Raw genomic sequence first — 21,343 nt, forward strand, 5'->3', positions numbered from 1 at the left:
TCTCTCTCTCTCTCTCTCTCTCTCTCTCTCTCTCTCTCTCTCTCTGCGGGCGCGTGTGCGTGGGGAGGATGGGGGGGGGGAATCTTTCTCTAAATACCTTGTATGTCCATTCAGAGAAATACCAGCATGCTTGCTTTCATCCTGCAAATGGCACGAGATCTGCCTCTTTTTTTTGCTTAGAGGCTGACTTTGCTACGTGACACACAAGATGAATATTGCTTGTGTTTTGGCAGAGGTACCAGCATTCTGGTGGTCCCAGGCTCTTCTGCAATTTGATGGGCAGCACAACTGGGGGATGGTCAGGAGGAGTTTTCCTCCTCCGATGACCTGTATTAAGTTACTCTCTTTTGCACTACTTCCTAAGAATAGCCTACTCATTTTATTACAGCAGGCAAAAGTTGCATATGGCCAAATGCTTCCTTTTACCCCTTTTGGCATTAGAACACCCCACTTCTCAACAGATCCCCCCTCCCCCGCATCAATAGTTGTGTCAACACTGTTTATTAGGATCCACTGCAATGTCACAAAGCATTGAGAAAAGGAAGCTTTCGTGTTGAGTTGGAATGCCTCTTCAGATTAGATGTTCAGTTGAAAGAAGTATGCATGGAGTGATGAGAACAGCACTTCCACCCCAGTCGTGGGTGCAGATATGCTAAGATGGAGCAAGGAGGAGATAATATGCAGACCTAATTGGGCCAGAGCTAATTAGGAACAGCGTTATGGGCCCCGGGCAAAGCAGTGTACTGGGGCCCCTACACTACAACTACTGTTAATTTTGGAAGTTTTCCAATTTTCCAAGGCTTAACATACACAGATTAGTATGGGGCTCACGGGCAAGTGCCCATCAGGCCCATGCATTAAGATGGCCCTGAGCCAGACCATCTAGGTGCTAAGCAGATCTGAGGTTGCTCCAAAAGTTATAGGGGCAATGGCAATGAAAGCTGGCTGTCATTTGCACTGATCTCTTGCACTAATTGGAGCAAACTTGTAGAGCAGAGAGAAGTGGTCAGGAAAAAGTGGGAGTCTTTATATTAATAAAGTAGAATATTCATTTTAAAAGCCACTACATTTTTCTTTACTTCTACTCTCTGGCTATAAAGTACTTGATTTTACCCTTGAAACTGCCAGTTATGTCTGAACTAAGGGGCAGGAGAGCATGCTGGGAAACTCTTCTCTTATCATTGCTGGACATACGAAACTGCTTTATACCAAGTCAGATATTGGCCCATCTAATATTGTTGACACTGACCTGGCAGTGGCACTTCGAGTCTCAGAACAGCCTTTCCCATCCACTGCAACCTGAGCCCTTTAATTGGCATTTGAACTTAAGACCTGAATGCAAAGCAGTTGCCCTATCACTATGGTGCTTCCCCAAAGAGGGAAATACCTAGAATTCCCAGGCATGAATTGGGAACCTTGTGAGCCGAAACTGGGCCTAGCTTAGTGCACTAGCTGGGCCATCTTTTCTTTGGGATTCTTTGGCTCTTAACATCCCCCACTGCTGCTGCCATAATGAGCTCTCTATCTGCAGCTGCCCCATTTGCACTTGCTTATTCATAATGTAACGAATAAGCGCTATTGGCTGTTGAGAGCGGTTACAGTGAAATGTATGAACTGTGCCCAGTTCAGCTTTCCTGAATCTGGTGCCTTCCTAATAATTAACATTAAGACCTGATTTTTTGGATTTCAACTCCTGCTGACCCTGCCTGGCATGCTGGGAGTCAGAATTCTAAACATGTGGAGAGCTAATGCTTGCCTATTGCTCTGTGACAACAGTTTATCATGGTCAGCAACCAGCTCATTCTTGATAGACAATTTACAATGACACCCTAGATTAAAATATTCCAATTATTCATTAGACAAAGTAACAATAAACATATAGTATGAAATTGTTTGAAATTACCCATTCCATTTTTAAATTAAAATGTTAAAACATTGCATCTAATATCTTTAGGGATCATACAAGCAGCTGCAAAAATCTTGCACAACAAGCTGTTGACTGGAAATAAGGAGCTTCCTAGCAACCTCAGCATCGGATCTGCCTCGCAGTATATTGCTCTGTGGAATTCTGTGGTCTGTGCTTGCATTGTGGTCTATAGTGTTCTGTAGAAATCTTTAGTCCCATCTTAATGAGTTAGGTCACAATTATCATCCCAGTGTTGCAGATGGTGACGGTAGTGGGGGCAGGGGCTTGAGGCTGTTCAGGGCATAGCTCAGCTTCTTTAGCCATTGTTCTGTTCAAAGCTCATCATAAGAGCCCAGGACTGGGACTCAGGAGATCTGGGTTCTAATCCCCACTCAGCCATGGGGTCACTGGGAGACTCTGGGACAGTAACAGACTCTCAGCCCAACCTATCTCCCATGGTGGTTGTTGTGACGTTAAGATTGAGAGGAGGAACAGAATTATGTAAGTTTCCTTGAGTTCTTTGGAAGGAATAGGCAGCAAGCAAGCAAGTAAATAAATAAACATGGCAAACTTATAAAAACACTACTGTCTAAGCAGTGGCTCTTGTCAATGTTTGAATTTTTAAAATAGTTGATAAACATAGGCTGCTACTCCTGCATCCACCTGCCCAGATGTTACTATCTTCTATGAAGGCTGTTTTTGGATATCCTCACCATTAGACAGATGGTGACCAAGGAGAGGGCTTTTTCAAATTCGATATTCCAGTTACAAAATTTCCTCCCATGTTATTTTTCAGGCGCCAGTCAAACGTTTTTCTTATTGTCCCACGCTTTTAACTACTGCTTACTTTCTTTTCAAACACTGTTTTTTATTATACAGTTCACTCTGTAATTTTAAATTTCTCTTTGTGGTTTTTTTTTCTGTGTATTGCATGTGTTTGTTTTGCCATAGGGTTGCTATAAGTTGGAGACAACTTGACGGCACGTAACAACAATGTACCTGCTCTAGAATGTGTATTATGATAAGTAGTATATAAATGTTCTAAATAGGCAGACACTTTTGAGGGGATGCATTTGGAGCGCCCGAACTGCTGAAATGTGCACGATATACACACACACATATATATACATAAAATACATATTGTGCATTTCAACAGCTATATATTTTTCTGATTTGAAGTGTACTCAGTACTGATTGAGGATTAATAATGGTGCTGTTTGCAGCATTACTAACAAAACACCAGCAGTTTCTTCACTGTGCTTTCTGGGTGTAGCTACATCTGGAGCAGCTTAAGAGGTCCAATTGAAGAGGGAGGCATTCTTGGTTTGCTGGCAGAGAGCAGGTGTGCTGCATATGCAGATATTCCCTCTTGTGGGTGTTGTCGAGGAAAGATTTGATGCTAAAAATATTTCCCAGCATGTTCTTTTGATATACCAAGGGAGCTGGGGTTGAGCGAGGCACCACTCAGGTTCTACCGTGGAAGAGGAAAGAACAAAATGCTAGGAATAATCCTTGATAAAACTTTTTTTTGGCAGAGAAATTAGATAGAGCATGGAAACAGCTCCTCCTGAACAGAAGAATAGCTCCTCTCCTCTCCTCTCCAGCGGGAGTGATCTGGTTCACATGAAATGAAAACCAAGAGTATGGGCTGAATGTGGGTTGTTGTTTTATTGTGAGTTGTTGTTGATATTATTACTATTACTACCAATTCATTATATTTATGCTCCCCCTTCTTCTTCTTGCAAGAAACTCAAGGGAGCTTACAGAGTTCTCCTCTCTGTTTTATTCTCACAACAACAACAAGTCTGTGAGGTAGGTTAGGCTGAGGGTCCATAACTGGCCTAAAGTCACCCAGTGAGCTTCATGGCTGAGGTGGGACTAGAACTTGGATTTCCCAAGTCCCAGTCTAGCACTCTTAACCGGGAAAGCACACTGGCTTTCAGTGTTGAAGCATGGATCTGTTGAGTCGTGAGTTGTGATTATTATTGTTATTCCTAACTCTATACTATGCTTTAACTCTGGGTTGTTAAGCCTGAACAACCCATAGTTATAGCCCAACAAGAAAACTTTGGTTCACCTGGTTGGTTGTGGTTAACAAGCTGTAGTTAAACCATAGTGCAGGGTTTGCATATGATAACAACTTACAGTTCAACATCAACCATAGTTCATAGTCTAGGTTGTCATCATGTGTGAACCAGGCCAGTCTCTTCCTCCCGTCCAGCCCTCATTCTTATTTGAGATATACATTGTACCTCAAAGGCATAATGGTCTGCAGGATGATAAGCTTCACCTTTGTGGAAGTTTTCTGGAAAGGGAATATATTCCTTAAAATAGCAAATCTTCTGTTCTGAGGAATAAACTGAGCCCTGTTGGGATTGAGTAAACAACCTTATCCTTCCTGCTCTTTTCCTTTCTTTGTAAATATTGGGTGGAAACACTAGCCAACTCTTTGAGGTGTCATGTTTCATCAAAGATAGATGATGATTGCATAACAGAAGAATCCCTGTGTACTTCTGCAGCTCACAGGATATTACAGGCAGCAACACTACATCTGCCTAAACACCTATTCATAAACTCTTACCATTTCTTACCAACCTAAAATTTACCTGAGGTGGATTGGACATTGAGATGGATATGGTTGTCCATGGTGGACCACTGCTTCATAGCACATTGTAGCTTGTGACATCCGGTTTGTAGTGCCTGCCTCGTGAGAGGTAAGCATCAGCATCCTTCCTAGATGAAAGAAAATTGGCATATTAGCCTTATTATATAATAAATAATGGACATTACTCTTAATGATATATGCTCACTGTGTTTGTGCTTCCCAAGTCCATCTTTGCTTTGTTACTTGGACTGAACAGGGTGGAGTGCTGGTAGCAAATCATTCCTTAGACAACTTCCTCCTTGAAGGAAGCTTTGCTAGTTCAGCAGGTGGGAAGATTGTGTCACATCAAGTGAAGCTCTTAGAGCCTAGCAGCTCCAGTAGCATAGCCACAGTAGCTGAGAAAGCACAGGATAAAGATAAAGAAGCAGATATTTCTGGGATGAGCATTTGTAAGAGAGAAGGGGATCATGACGGGAAACATCTGCTCAGAGTTTGGTACCTTCTGAAGTAGATGTTCTGTGTGTTTCCTTTCTTTAAAGTCCCTTTATGAGAGCAAACGAAAATGGAAATATAGTGTCATATATGAATAGACTATCAGAATTACAACCCTTTCCTGCCTCCTCTCTTTAGAAATTATATAGCTACTTTGGTGTCAGTAGGAAAACTCCATACCAGCTTAGTTATAGTTGTGAAAGAGCAACCAGGAAGATATCCTTTCCTTGGTACTTTCTTCAGAGACATACATTAAGAAGGTGAAAAAGAGAAGTTCTCCTTATCAGAATGGCACTAGAACTTTGGCAGAAGTGGAGCATTTGGAAGGACCTGCATTCCTATGAAAGCCTTGCATTCCATTTGCAAACTGGGGCCCTTCTTTGACTGACCAACACCTAGTGGTGTCTGCAGTAAATGACGTTAAAGTTGTAGTTCTCAGATGTCTTACTCTGAAGTAGTAACCAAACAGTAAGCAAGAGAAGTGAGAGAAGGCCTGCGACAATTCTTACTTTCTTATGCTGTGCAGCAGCTAGATTTGATGAGACAGCTGGGAGAACTGGGCCGCCCAGAGTTGTTTCAGCACCGTAGAAACATATTGATGTTGAATATTCTCTGAATATGTATGCATATGTTGAACGTTTTTCTTCAAACCTTTCTTCACAGAGAGGTTTCATTAATCCTGTCCCTTTGAGTGTGTGTGCATGTGTTATGTGTAAGTAAATTAGGAAAGCTGTCTGTCTTGTCATGCATTTTGTACATGCTGTTGACATGTTTTTATGTCTCTGCTGTCAACATGTTAGTATGAGTCTGTTTTAATGCTCTGTGTTTACTGGCAATCAGCATTTTATACTTGTATGAAAATAAGCTGTGGTGGGTGGAGGCTGTAAGTACTGAGTGGTGGAGAAGAAATAATTTTATAAATAAAATTTAAAACCTTGGAGAATAAAGAGATCTAAATGAGGAGGATCTAGAGTATTTCTCAGGATAGTGTTTCCTAAATAGGGCACCGGTATTAGCCAGTGACCCCAACAAGTTTGTATGGAAGAGGGCAGTCCTTTAGGCACCTGGTCACCCCTGGTTAGGGCTTTAAAGAACAACACCAGTACTTTAAATTGAGCCTTTTGAGTTTATTGACTTTTGCAGCTGCATAGCTTTCTCACTTGTGCTGTTCTCTGTCTTTTTAGTCAGAAGGAAGTAAGCTGCAGAAGGATCTCCGGACATACCTGGCTTCGGTAAAAGGTAAAGCCTGGAAAAATAGTTGTGACTCTAGAAAACAGCATTTATTAAATCTTCTGTGAGGTAAATGACAACATGTGGTTATCTAGGCTTCAGGGTTCTACCATCTGTATTAAATTTGGGCAACTACCTCTAGAAAATTTTAATGGAGTTCAGCAAGTATCTATCATGGGCAACTCCTACTTAACATAAGCTTGTATTCAGTGTTAGTCTAACATAAGCACTAGTCGTTTTCACAGGTCTGCTCTAAGTAGTATCAACACTGTATGCAACCCAATGAAGAAAACTACCCATCCCTTGGGTATCTGTTACAGAACCACAGTATATAATACATGACTTTGATATCAAGGATTTTGGTCTATTAGGCACTGACTAGTAACTGGCAAATTCTTTAAACACCCTAGGTTTCATGATTCAAAGGTAGTTTGAACAAACAGTCCCAAGTGGAAACTCCTTTCCCTGATGGAACTCTTCCTCACTTCTCTTTTTATAGTAATTTTGCTCATATAATTTAAAAAGCACACATATGATTTGATCCTGATTAATGGTATAATCAACGGGAACTCTCAAGTATATGTTCACCAATATTTTACAATTAGGTGGAGAAAAATTCAGTGCTTTAAAAAATCCAGCAAAGGAAATGCTTTGGAAAGTACTATCCTCCCCCTCCAAAAAAAAAAAAAAAAAATTCAAAATTGCAAATGAGCCACTACCAAAAGAAAGATTTTTTAAAAAAATACCATTCTTAAACAGGTATGTTTTATATCTCTTGTTTGCCCGTACTAGATGCCAAGTGTTAAAGCCAGTGGTCAGGTACTTGTGGTGTTCTTATGTTAACCTCTGTTTTCCTTGCCTAGAAAATCACTCATCCTAAGTATTACAATGGGTTTGGAATGGGGAATTTGTTCAGTGAGCAAAGTCCATTCTTCTGCTTCTTCCTCTTGTGGATGAGTATTTTGTGGGATGCTACTGTGTCATTCAAAATTTGGAGTCTCTCTTTTCTATCTCCAAGCAATGCACGAGGCCTCCAAGAAACTGACAGAGTGTTTGCAAGAAGTGTATGAGCCGGACTGGCCAGGAAGAGATGATACTAACAAAATAGCAGAGGTGAGGTTCTGTTCTAGCATGAGTTAACATCACTTGTGTGTGATGATCTCCAGTGCATCCCATGGGGGCTGTTATTATCATTTGATTTTGGAATGTATAGCCCAATAGTTCAGTTTGGGCTTGTTCATGTCTGACATTACATGAACAAGCCTGTTCATCTCTTCCACCCTGCATGTAGTATGGCCAAAGTAAGGGGACTGGAAGCATCCACATCTGTTTTAATGTCAACCATAGTTTGTCATTCTGTCCAAAAAATGCAACCTGTGATTCATTTGAATTATAGATTGCTGAAACAAGCCAGATCATAAGCCACAGTTGTTTCAATAAGCCACAGTTGAAATGTACTGTTGTTTCAACAACAACAACAACAACAACAACAACAACAATAATAATAATATTGTGGTTAGTGCTGGCCAGGAGATTGGTGCTTCCAAGTTGTTTCTCATGGTTATACCAGGAAAGGAGGAGAGACCGTGTGCAAGTGTGAGGCTTAAATTGCCCAAGTCACATAATGCTTAACTATGGTTAAGCCCAGGCTTCCCAAATTTGGAGCAGTCAAGATGTTTTGGACTGCAGTTCTTAGGATTTCTAACCATTATTTGGACCTGATGAGAGTTGAAATCCAAAACATCTTTAGGACACCAGGTTGGGGAAGACTGGTTTGGTATCACGTATGAAATGGGATGGAATGTTTTAGGCCTTTGTGTGATCTGACGTGTTCCACAAAAAGTATTTCTTAACAGAGCAGTGTACTGACCATTTCTGTGCTATTTCCTAGCTACTGTACTTGTGTGGGCTTGGGGCATTTGTCCATAAGCAAAGATCAAGCTATATGAGTTGCAGAAGAAGGAATAGCTAGGCAGGCCTTTTATATTCACTGACACATCTTTTGTGCCTATAACTACTGCATGGCAGGCACACAATTAAGAGGGAGAGCTTGACCTTACTGCATGGGAGATGCAGCCAAGAGGGATTCTTTGCTTATTTAATTTCTGCAGATCATTGCGGCTCTTAAGGTTATAGGAACTGTATCAAAAAAGTGAATGATAAGGTTAGGTCCACATGTTTTTGTATCTACATTCCTAAGTAGGTGTGTTTGAGGACTTATATCTTAGCCTCATCAATTAGTGCTTTGTGACTGGCTGCAGTTCATTGTTGTGGGTGTAGTGGGTAGAGTGTTGGACTGGGGACCAGAGAGATCTGGATTCCAGTTCCCTCTCAGCCATGAAGTCACCCCAAGTCATTGGGGCGCTTTGGGCAAATTTTGCACTCTCAGCCTCATTGCTGTGAGGATAAAACAGAGCAGAGGGGAATGATGTAAACTGATGGGTTCCTCACAAGCAGAAAAAGGTGGAACATGTACAATCTAAAAATAATTGTTAAGAAAGCATATGTTTGAAGGCACGTTTGAGTTTGCCTTTCATCATGTTATGAAATTACTCATAGAACCTACTTAAGAAATGTTACTACAGTTACACTGTTGCTGCCAACTTGATTGCTGGATTCTTCTTCTGTTCTAGAACAATGACCTGCTGTGGACAGATTTCCACCAGAAGTTGGTGGATCAGGCACTGCTAACCATGGACACCTACCTCGGCCAGTTCCCAGACATAAAAGTATGGGGCTCACTTCATTCCTATATTACTTTTTCTATTCCTTTTTGAAAATTAGGAAACGTAATTGAAATTGAAAATGTATCTGTAAATCAAAAAACGGTTCTGTGAGACATGAATTTCTTCGCAGAAAATTACTTTGCCTGGTTTGGACTGTAGCATAGAAACAAGGCTTGATTGGTGAAAGGACATTAGGCTTAGGTTCAGCAAGTCCAATAACCAATGGTCCACCAGATATTTGGGCCAACAGCTCCTATCAGCCTTAGCAAGCATAGCCAGCAATGAGACATCATGGGAAATGTAGGTCCAAACACAGAGGGTCACATGTTATCCACCCTGGTGTAGTAAGGGTGTGGTGGAGCATGGGCTCACATATACCCACCTGAGCCATGTAGCCTCCTTGTGCGGGATGTAACTCTCACGTATGTGTGTTTTCTGGAGTGCTCTTGCGTGAAGTGGAGAGCAGGGCCATAACTGCTGGCCTTCTCCTTGCTGCCCTGTGCCTGCTAGCTCCCCTTGCTAAAGAAGCTTGGGATGAGGAGGCTGCTATACCTTCAGAGCCTCACCATGTGATTTCATGCTCTAAATTGTTTGGGGATCCAAGAAATATACAGCAAGCTCTGCACTTCAGACCTGCCCCCCCAGTGCATAAACAGCGGAGGGAGTCAGAAGAACATGATGGGAGAGGCACTTGGAGCTGGAGGTGAGCGAGCGTGCCCCTTGCTATACCCTCTAGCTGACTGCATTCAAGAAAGGGCCTGATAACAAGGGAACTTCAACTGTCAAAATTGGCCTGGGAGTGGGCTAAAGATAATTACTGTGCAGAATGTGTCCAGCACCATGCATTTCCTTGAAGTGTGGCTACGGCTAAGATGATTATGATGATGGTAGCTGTGGTAGTGCACTGCATGCAGTATAATGTGTGCCTAGTATTCAAATACCTGGGATTACTGCATGCATTTTTTTTAAAAAAACCTCACACTCAGTATATACTTTAACAATGAACTCCTAACAGCAGTGAGATTAAAAATGTGTAACACCTCCATCCCAATAATATGACAGCAGTGGCTTTAAATTTGTTGTACAAGTTAAAAGCCTCAAAACAAAGCCTTCAGTTTCTTATAAAATGCAGTTATGAAAGGCGCTAAACTGATCTTATCTAGGATGTGGTACTTACCAAAACCATAGAATGAATGTTGCAGCAGGAAGCATCATTCAGTATGATGAAAAATCGTTTTCTTGCCCAATTTCCTGGTGAATGTTAACTGATCTTCGTCTGTTTACTACTAGGCCTCTCAAAGTACACAACCACTTTTGATTTTATCATTTCTTCCTTTCATTCTCTTCTTATTGATAGATTTTTTTGGCATCAAAGTCCGGCTTCTGGCTGTGGAATGCAGCAGTTGCTTTTTTATTATTTCTTGGCCTGAAGCTGATATAAAATTAGCCCAAACTGGACACAAGACCCATTGAGTGTTTCCTCCTCCCATTTCATCTCTCAGAGCTTTCAAAGCAAAAATAGTCCAATAATGAAGTGGTGACTTTTTCCTGTTGCTCTTTAAAGAGAAAAGAAAAGAAAAAAAGAGTAGCAAGAGAGTTTGTATATTTTATGCACAAATGTTCTCAGTCAGCACAAATTCTGTATTACAAGAACCAAAGATGTGCATGTGGAGTAATAAATCTTTGTAAATCTTAATTTTGTTTATGCAGTTTCACTTGAGAAATCTCTTCTTTTTTAATGGAATTGATAGGCATGTTTAAACAGTTCATATAGCTGAAGGACAGAATGCCATACACAGTGGCTTTTGCGGCTGAATGATCCTCTTTGTCATTGCATGAGATTTTCCTGTCTATTTAGGTTGAAAGCCTGTACTCTTTATTCTTTTGTGCCTTCCCCTTCAAACTGCCTTCTTTTGCCAAGGAAACTTAATCATAAGGTATCCAGTAATGCACTTCTAGGGATTGGTTGCATCTGGTAAAATTCTTTTTAATATGCACATAACTATCTGCTAGGGAGAGTGGCAGTCCCATCCTGAGAGCTTTTCCCTCCCAAGCGTCAAATGCTATCCTGTGAGCTTTCCCCTCCCAGGCATGAAATGGTTTTGGAGAAGGCTGAAGAGGAAATATACTTTCCATATGGCAGTTGTTGTAACTATGATCTCACATAGAAAAGGTCAGCTTGGCCCTGTCCCAGTGAAATCAAACACCCTGTTTAACCCCCTTCTGCTGTATCCCAGAAGAGAGACAAAACCAAGCTGTGCTCTCTTTCTCATGCACTTATCCAATGTTTGAAGGAAATCATACATGTGTGTGCATGCATTTTTCCCCATTTCATTTCAAGCAGCTACATCAGTGACTTCTGATGGCAGCTTTTTTTGTGAGCTGAAGTGGGTAACTGCTCTCCAGGATTTCCTCAGCAGTAGTGTTGCAGAATTAAGAAGAGTGTCCTTTTCATAACGGACTATAAATGACAGAAATGAGGCTATAGAGGCAGAGGGCATCTCCATCCATTTGGTGCTTGTGCACTAGTTGATTTGCAACCATACATGGAGAAATAGGTATGATTGCAAATCTGCATGAGTGTGTATCACACTTACATTACAAGTGAGAAGGGGTGCAGTGGTAAACTTTGAAGTGCAGGTGCTCATCATGGCATTCTTGTAATCATAGCCTCAAGGAGAGTCTAAGATGCGTGAAATTTTCATCTACTTGAAGCAACTTCTTTGAAAAGCTAATGTGTCTTCAAAGGCAGGCCAAAATACTATGTGTTACAACAAAGAACAACATATTTTTGCTGGGAAAATTCACTCACCTGCCAGCTTCTGTGAGGAATGCAGGCCAGCTCACAGGGAACAGGAAATTCTGACACAGGTGGCAAATTTCAGGGTCCCTGCTAAAAAAGCTCCAGTGCAGAATCCTTGTGACCGCTGGCTCTCTTACAGTGCTGCATACAAATGTCTTTGTTTTCTTTAGATGGTGTCCACACAGTCAACTTGGGTGGAAACCTTGTTTCAAAATGCAGTTGTGCAGAATTAAATATGACCAATTTTTAAAGGATAACTTTTCAAACCTGGATAGTGCACCTTGGCTCCTCATTGGCCATGGTGGCTAGGGATGATAGAATTTGCACTCCAACCACATCTGGGAATCCGAGGTTAGAAACCACTTATAGTTTCAGATGAGGAGCTGAGAGATCTTGGTATAAATTCCCACTACGCATGAAGCTCAGCATGTGACTTTGAGCCAAACAAGCAGACTTCTATTCTCAGCTTAACCTACCTCACAGGATTCTTGTAAGAAGATAAAGAACTGGAGAACCTTGCAAATAGATGCAAATGCACATAGGACTTGAGCCTCACCACATTATTATGTATACATTTAACCAGGGATAAGATCAACTGAACACAGTAGGAATCCTTCCAAGTAAACATATGTAGGATTGCTCTGTTAGAAGCCCTTTCAACCCAGAATTTTGGCACTCTCTTCATATTGCTCATCAGTCCTCCTCAGGAGAGGCACTCCATGGGCTTACCCATTTTTTTCAACACAGCAACTCTCTGAGGTAAGTTAGTTTGATAGCCAGTGATTTTCCAAGTATGGTAGTCTCTCCATTCCATCCTACCGGCTCTCTACCATTAGTTGCAAATAAATCTATCTCTCTCAGACAGTCAAGGAAGAACAATATCCGCCGTAAATTAGCAGATGAGTCTTTCTAGTAGTCTTAGTGGATGTAAGCCCAATTCTTAACAGGAAAGGACTTTCTTGATAGAGGCATCTGAAATTCATCTAGTGATTTAATGTGACTGAGTTGTTGAAAGATGCCAGTGGCTTCATTCAGAGCTGAAGTGGAACTTTAATTAAACAAAAGATAAAACCAAGTTCAGTTTATCTGGCAGGCAAGGAGGGAGTGAGAGCATAATGTACAGACAGGGGCAGGGATGTAACAAAAGCCACACATGTTTGAAAGGACATTGTGTAATCCCTTGAACTGTTTACATGGTCTGTTAGGCTTGGCAAATGCAATATTTCATGCCAGTTGTTCTGTTCCCAAAATATCACCAATTATTTCAAAAGAATAGCAGTCATTTTGGACAGCAGAGTCTAACTCTCAGATGTGATGTTTGTTCTCTCTTTACCATATTCTGCCACATTTGATATTGGTGTGAACAACTTTTCTTGTGAAAAAAATGGCAAAATCTATGCCAGTTTTGGAAGGGCAGAGAAGTGAAGGCAGAGCTGTTTCTAATAGTTTCTTGCTATAGAGATACCCTTCCAGCCTCTCTGAGCCTGACCTTTATGGTTTGCAACAGAGTGAGTGAATAAGTACAATTTGGTTTGGTGGGCACAGTTTGAATTTTGAGAGGATATTGTGGGCACTGTCATAAAATTGCTGCCATGAATGGGCTTGCGTATTCCTAAAGTGTTGTAGTGATGGGTATGTAACACTAATAACAAACACTAATTTGCCAAAAGGCAAAAGGCAAAAGGCAAATTGCTGAGAATAAAATAAAAGCAATTTACCCAGGAATCTGGCAGAGGAAGGAGTGTAAGCTCCAAAACACAAACCCGCCCTATAAACCCAGATAATGTTGCTGGTGAGCAGTACTTTGCTTTGCAGCATGTCAATCTCCTATTTTTTTTAAGGATTTTTAGGAATCTATGTCAAATAAAAAACAGGAAGGATTAGGAACCTAGTGGACTCCAGGAGATATATTTGTGGGAAAAGGCAAAACATAATTCTGAATTTCATGTTTATATTGATAAGATTTGAGTGGGGAAGGGAACTTGGAGTCATGGTGGATAGTTCACTGAAAACCCAGTGTATAACAGCTGTGAAATTAGCCAATTCCATGTTAGGAAAAGAATGAAAAATAAATCTGCCAATACGGTAATGACTTTATACAGATCTATAGTATTAATGCATCTGGAATACTGTGTACATTTCTGTGTTGCAAAAAGGAAATTGTGTAGCTGGAAAAAGTACAAAAAGGAGTAATCCAAATGTTCAGTGGTCTGGAGCAGCTTGTCTTATAACAGCTGTCTCCATGTATACTCCCAAATATTTATTTATTTACAACATTTGTATGCTGCCCTGGGACAGAAAATTCTGTGCATGTCTTTCAGTAAATATAAAAACTAATTGTGTCCAATAGTGCTTTTTCCAATATAGTTGACATTGTATGTTAACATTTCTGTATATTCTGAAAGATACAGAAGCTGAGCAACCCTTAATGTTTAAGCAACCCTTAAAAAATGTTTTAAATAAATAAATGTGTAAACATCCCATTTAACGTTGCTTCCTGTTAGACCCATGCTAGTTCATGTTGATCAACTTCTAGGGTTGATTAAGTCCTGTAATTTAGTAGGAAATTAAACATATAGCTAGCTTGCCTCAGATGTGAAACAAAACTGGTAGGGGCCGGTCACAGCTGACACCAAGAAAAGGTGAAGGTGTAATTTCTGTGTTTGGTGCATTGACTGAAAGGCAGAAGCACAATCTGCTTCATCTAGCTGTTTTGTGTGTCCTACTCATGCAGTTTAAAGTGTGGTAAATGTGCAGAAGTTGCTTGGGCAGCATGGGCTAAGGCTGCAAGATCTGTTGTTATAAGTAGTTGCCCATGTCATGATTCCTGCACTGTTACAGCTGCTTTTGTTTGAAAAACTGTGATGCCTGTTCTGCCCCACATACCATTTGTGTAAGTTTTAGTACATTACAGTGTGGGATATTGTTGCCGCCAATGACTTGCCTGTAACTGCTTTATTTCATTGGAACTCAGCAGGTATCAGTAACTGCATGCTTTTTTAAAATTGCTGGTGTGGAGGATAAAGCCATTAATGGCCGCTAGTCAAGATGGCTATATATTTCCCCTGTTAGCAGAAGAAGGAATAAGAGCATATGGAACTGCCTTATGCTGGGTCACACCCTTGGTCCATCTAGCTTAGTACTGTGGTAGTGGCAGTATCACTGGCAATGACTCTTCAGAGTTCTGGGCAGGATCGTTTTCTGTCTCTACCTAGAGAAGCAGGGGATTGAATCTGGGACCTTCTGTGTGTGAATTGCAGCCCCTGCTATAGCTTGGTGGTGCCTCTTAGTACAAATTGCTGAGGTACACAAGCAGAAGAGTGCTAATGAACCACAGTGGAAAACAGGACAGATAGGTCTTTATGACTTTTATGTTCTTATTCTTAAGTCTCTGATAGTTTTATCACAGTGTCTGTTTACAACAATTTATCCTGCTTTTCCTCCATAAAGCCCACTGCAGTGTATATGAAATTATCCCATCTGAACTTTGCCCAGCTCTATGAACTAGGCCACAAATTGTGGCAAGTTCTTAAAGAGATGGGAGTACCAGACCCTCTTATTGGTCTCTTGAGAAACCTGTATGAGGGTCAAGAAGCAACAGTGAGAACTGGACATGGAACTACTGATTGGTTCAAAATTGGGAACGGAGTTCAGCAAGGCTGTATATTGTCGCCCTGCCTATTTAACTTATATGCAGAGCACATCATGTGAAAGACAGGGCTAGGTGAATCACAATTTGGAATTAAGATTACCGGGAATAATAACAACCTCAGATATACAGATGATACCACACTAATGGCAGAAAGTGAAGAGGAACTAAAGAGCCTCTTGATGTGGGTGAAAGAGGAGAGCTCAAAAGTTGGCTTGAAACTCAACATTAAGAAAACTAAGATCATGGCATCCAGTCCTGACAAATAGATGGGGAAGAAATAGAGGTAGTGACAGATTTTATTTTCCTGGGCTCCAAGATCACCGCAGATGGTGACTGCAGCCAAGAAATTAAGATGCTTGCTCCTTGGGAGGAGAGCTTTGGTAAATCTAGACAGAATACTAAAAAGCAGAGACATCACCCTGCCAACAAAAGTGTGTATAGTCAAGGCTATGGTTTTCCCAGTTGCAATGTATGAATATGAAAGCTTGGACCATAAGGAAGGCTGAGTGCCAAAGGATTGAGGCCTTTGACTTGTGGTGCTGGAGGAGACTCCTGCAAGTCCCTTGGACTGCAAGGCAGTCAAACTGGTCAGTCCTAGAGGAGTTCAACCCTGACTGCTCTTTAGAAGGCCAGATCCTGAAGATGAAACTCAAATACTTGGGCCACCTAATGAGAAGGAAGGACTCCCTGGAGAAGAGCCTAATGCTGGGAACAAAAGATGGCAAAAGAAGAAAGGGACAGCAGAGGATGAGGTGGCTGGATGGAGTCACTGAAGCAGTGTGAGCTTAAGTGGACTCCAGGGGATAGTGGAGGACAGGAAGGCCTGGAGGAATGTTGTCCATGGGGTCGCGATGGGTCAGACATAACTTCGCAACTAACAGCAACAATCTTTCTCAAATAGATTGGTAAATATATCCTGAAATTTTCTCTGAAACGCTATATGTGTATTTATTGATTTGATTTGATTTGTACACTGCCTTTCAACCAACTCAAAGCTTATAATTATAAATAAAACTTGCTTAAAGCAATAATAATTTAATGATTCTTTTGATTAAAACAGTATTTAAAACAAATGCATTAAAACCTTAAAATTAAAAGCACAACTGTAGCAGAATAAAAACAACCTCCAGCCCAATAAACCTTGTTACACATCAAGGAATTGCTTGAATTAAAAGGACAGCAGAGAGGGAAAAAACCTAATCTCTTGTGGCCTGGAGTTTCACAGCCTGGGTGCAGCTACTAAAAAGCAGCTCGTTTTCACAAAAGATTAAAGGGAAACCTTGAACATCTGTCACAAATATACTCATGTTTGGAGTAGTTTATGCTGACGTCTGATACAGAGTGAGACGCAGAGGAAGAAACAAACTTATTATGCATATTTTAAGTGATTAAAAACTAGCCTATTCATCATATGGATTGAATGGCCATGGCCAGCCTTCCACCTTTGTTTAAGCGCTTTTGGTGGTGGTGTGCATCAAGAGTCTAAGAATGTAGTAAATCAGTCATATATGTGTGTGTGTGTGTGTGTGTGTGTGTGTAGTTTTCCCACAATTGCTGAGCAAAAGGATGAATTTATATCACCTGTCTGGCCACCTAAACATGATTCAACAAGTTGGCTCTGAGACCATTACAGATTGTTGGCATATTGAGCAGAATGCATAAGACTGTAAAGATTATTAGGCCATTAAAATACATGGCTCTGGTATTTAGTAATTCTCTCTTTCTCTCTCTCCCCTCCCCCCCTCTTTCCCTCTCCCCCCTTCCCCTACCCTGCTTCAGTCTCGCATTGCTAAGCGAGGAAGGAAACTTGTAGATTACGACAGTGCCAGGCATCACTATGAATCTCTACAGACTGCGAAGAAGAAAGATGAAACTAAAATTGCCAAGGTACAGATCCCTTACCTTTTCTTAACTAGGTGATTTAGGATATTGTCCTCAATGTTGTTTTTTAATGAAAAGATTACTGCTTATTTTCAGTCTGAAGAAATACTGCATTTATATATTTTCAATCTCTAGTTCGGCCTTAAAAATTAATATTCCCAAACGAACCTCACATTTACTGGAGAAGTGGCAAGGCAACAGGTGCACATGATTATGTTTAGATGAAAGTTCTTAACCCAACCTTCCCCAGTCCAGAGCTGCAGCTGTGTTGAACTACATCTCCCAGCATCCCCCAGGCTGGAGTAGTAGTAGAATGTATCTGTAGGACCCCTTGTTAGAGAAGGTTGACTTTAAGCAAAGAATAGAGGATAGAGGAGACTGCTGCTTTGTAGGATGGAGACTGCTTTTATAGCCTCTCTGAGAAAAGTTCTGAGTGCTACTTTTTCCAGGAATATGCCTTTTTTTCTCAATTACCATTGTACTGGGGGCTTCTTGCTAAGCCATCTTCTTCTGCTTGGACAAACTGTGTTGTAGAGTGAAGCCAGATTCTCATCATCAGTTTGGAGGAGATTGTTGCAATCTGTAGATCGGGGTGGCTGTATGCACGCCCCAGCCTCTAATAGAACCCCCACCACTCCTGCATCAACAATATTTGTTGATATGGTGGTAAAGAAATCTGTAATTTGCTGGAGAAAATTGGCTGTGGACCTTGACGGAAGCTTGAAAAGGACAAATCTATCTTGAAAACAGTCAGCATTTGACCCTTTTAAATCTCCATCACAATTTGCGGCCAAAATTCACTGTCAAACCACTTGGGGGGTGGGGATGAAGGGAGGCACTGCTGAAGTTTGGTGGCGGCAGAAGTGTGGTCTGCATGGGGCTGATGGCAAGTGGCTTCTGGATCTCTCAGAGTTGCCCATCTCTGCCCTAGATCCTTTCAGATGAGATGCAAGAATGCATACAATTGGGAAATGCAGCTACTCAGGAGTGAGGCCACTCCTGTGGAGTTATTGATGAAGCAACTCACGAACATGAGTATGAGATCAGTATCTACTTAGCAGCTGGGCTTTAATATCTTCTTGATTACTGTATTCTTCCTTTTTCTCTAAAGGGAGTAGTATTATTGAGGGATAATTTTTCTGTTCCATACTGTGGCTGTCATTTTTGATCTAAGTGAAGTGCAGCAAAATTCTATGCATCTCAATTGGAAGTAAGTGCTACTGTGGTTTATCAAGAGGCACGATGCAAATGGGCAATGGAAAAGAAGGAAATATTGCTCAAAACTGATTTTCCTTTTCCGGAGAACAGGAGAAACAATTAGTAATGTTGAATATGGTGTGTGTGTGTGTGTGTGTGTGTGTGTGTGTGGTGGGGGCGGCATCAGCCACATGGCCATTCAGTCCCACAGTCACTCTGCTGTGTGGACAAACAACTTTCTTTGAGTTACCCCTTTTCCCACACAGCAGCAGAGCAACTCAACTCAGCACATTCTAGGAATGAGACTCTCCAGGCACCCCCATTTTACTTGTTTATCAAAGGTTCAGACCTGCAGAACAACCCCCAAATACAGTATACTCTGAGTCTTTGACCATGTAAATATTTTCTGTATGCTAGAGATAACTAATTGTGCCCAGTATGAGGATTCAGAGCTTGATGATCATCTGACAGCACTTAGAAACTGATTTCTAAACAAATCTGATATCGTTTAGAGTGTATAATACTGTTTTTAAAATATGACCAAAAAAGGAGATGTAAGGCTTACCTAAAACCATGATTGAAATACAAGTATTAAAACAATTACATTTTTATGTATAAAAATGCTCAGAATGTGAGGTTTGTCCAGATGTCAGCTTTTCACAAGAAGCATTTGATGGTGCTTGTGACAGGAAGCAGGCACGGGGAGCTAGGAAGTCATTCCTCTTCTGTCTAGGGCCAGGGACTACAACCCATAGGTTGCAGGTGGCCCTTAGCCACTTTCCCAGTGTGGCCTGTGGAGCTTGGGGGACTCTACCCAGAGCTTTCCTTCGTGCTAGCACAACTCACAAAATGCCCGAGATTTCCCTTGAACTAGCACTAGAACTAACAAGGGAAACTCTTTCCTTTATCCCCAGTCTCTCTTAGAGGTTGAAGATAAATGACCTGACCCTCTTTGGGGTGGAACTGAGGGGAAGTGCTTGTGTGTGTGTGTGTTTGTGAAAATATGAATGAGTGAGCATAGGTGCCTCAGTATGTGCAGGTGTGTGCGCGCGCATACACACGCACCTGTGCATAGACATGTGTAGCCCCTGGCATGGAGGCAAATGTCCAGTGCAGCCCTTGGGGCTGAAAAGGTTATGGGTTGCTGGATTGGGAGGAACGATCATTATCAAAACATTTCTCTTTCTGCTGTTCTGCAGCATTCGTCCCTTATGACCCTACCACTGCTGCTATATTTGCAATATAAACTTCCTTTTAGCCTTACTCGTATGAAGGAGTACTGAGAAACTAAATAGGATGTATGGTTATGCTTCTCCCAGAATATTTATTTATTTAGTTCATTGGATTTATATCCTGCCTTGTTCTTTTTTTAAAGAACTCAAAGCAGCTTACATCAGTCCACTCTTCCGGCTCTTAGTCTTATCCCCACAGCAACAGTCCTGTGAGGTAGGCTGAGCTGAGATACTGTGACTGGCTCCATGGCTGAGCAGGGCCTGGAACCCAGATCTTCTGAGTCCCAGTCCCGTGCTCTTAACCAGTACCGCACACTGGCTCTATCAGTTCCTCCTGATCCGTTGCTTACCACCCACATTGCAGCGTGGCTATATGAGGTGAGGAAGATGATGCACAAAGATTTTTATGCACAGTGTTTCAGGACTCAGGGCAGGTTAGCTATGTACATGTGCAGGTTTCCTCACATCAGGCAGTCATGCTAGCACATGGTAAGGCCAGAGGAAGGGAAACCCCTTTAATGATTTGATGACCCTTAATGTACATAGGACATTTCCTGTTGTATTGCCTGCTTCTGACCTAGAAAACGTGCTGGTCATATAACTGCAGATGCAGCAGGGAGATTTGGCTGTTGTGACATCCTTGTACCAAACCTGCTGTTAAATACACTTTAATGAGCAGACTTTACTGGCCATGATGTAATGCAATATTAAAATAAGGTGCTGAAAAGACTGAGTAATCTGCATGTCTGTTAACAATCATGTTGTCTGTTAATTAATCCTGGCTTTTTAAAAAGTTACCTCTGCCTCAGAAGGAACTTGCCACCCCCAAAATGTGGAATTCGTTGCCTTCTAAATGACTAACAATTTCTTTTCTGTTGTTCTCTGCAGCTGGAGTATTCGTAAGCTCTGCTGACCTTGGTGTTCTTTGACCATGTGGTGGAGCGCTAATTACTGCTAGACTTGGCATGCTGTGTAGGATTCACCCTTGACTTGTCTCTTAATGCTTCTTTTCTCTCCTGATTGTCAGGGTCACTGGCTCAGCCTGGCCCTATAACACTCTTAACTGTTTGATTTAAAAAAAGAACTTAAAAGGTGTCCTGTCTGTTTTCTTGTTTTTGTTTTAAAAATGCTTTCACACAGCCTGTTTCCTTGCTTGAGAAAGCTGCGCCTCAGTGGTGCCAAGGGAAGCTACAAGCACATCTCGTAGCTCAGACTAATCTTCTGCGGAACCAGGTGACAGCCCAGCCTCCTTTGCTCTCTAACCTTGCATGTGCTTTTCTGTCTGAAGCCATCCGCCTTGTTCTTAATCCCTGGACGGCAGTCACTCCAAGCAGTCCTATAAACATCCGCTTCCCTGTACTCATGACTTCGGACTTTTGTATACTTTGTTGGAAACCAGCTGCCATCATGGAGTGACAGTAGTTGTAGGCCAACACATTTGGAAGGACCACACTGGGATGGCTAATATAAGAAACGGGTTTAAAAGACAGCAGTACCATGCATTTTGTGCATTTTTTGTTCTTCTCAGACTTATTGCATGTTTTTAAAAAGCTGTGTAGTTTTTCCAATTTGGATATTAATTGGTCGTTCCTGCTGTAACAAATGAACTACTAATAGGT

At 41.4% G+C, this 21,343-nt stretch overlaps 1 protein-coding gene across 8 annotated transcripts in view; it reads left to right on the forward strand.

Moving 5' to 3' along the window:
• The window catches only part of BIN1 (bridging integrator 1), a 129,625-nt gene that overhangs the window by 64,750 nt on the left and 43,532 nt on the right, over positions 1-21,343 (forward strand). For 7 of the 8 annotated variants that reach the window (XM_044437923.1, XM_044437921.1, XM_044437924.1 and 4 more), the window contains exons 3-6: positions 6,188-6,242; positions 7,252-7,346; positions 8,867-8,962; positions 17,194-17,301. In XM_044437923.1, coding sequence (XP_044293858.1) covers positions 6,188-6,242; positions 7,252-7,346; positions 8,867-8,962; positions 17,194-17,301 — 354 coding nt within the window. Of the gene's footprint in view, positions 1-6,187; positions 6,243-7,251; positions 7,347-8,866; positions 8,963-17,193; positions 17,302-20,864; positions 20,958-21,343 lie in introns of all 8 variants that reach the window. The other variant, XM_044437929.1, reaches the window with a different exon arrangement.

Source organism: Varanus komodoensis, unplaced genomic scaffold (assembly GCF_004798865.1).
Source record: "Varanus komodoensis strain SLA01 unplaced genomic scaffold, ASM479886v1 scaffold32, whole genome shotgun sequence".
Lineage (NCBI taxonomy): Eukaryota > Metazoa > Chordata > Lepidosauria > Squamata > Varanidae > Varanus > Varanus komodoensis.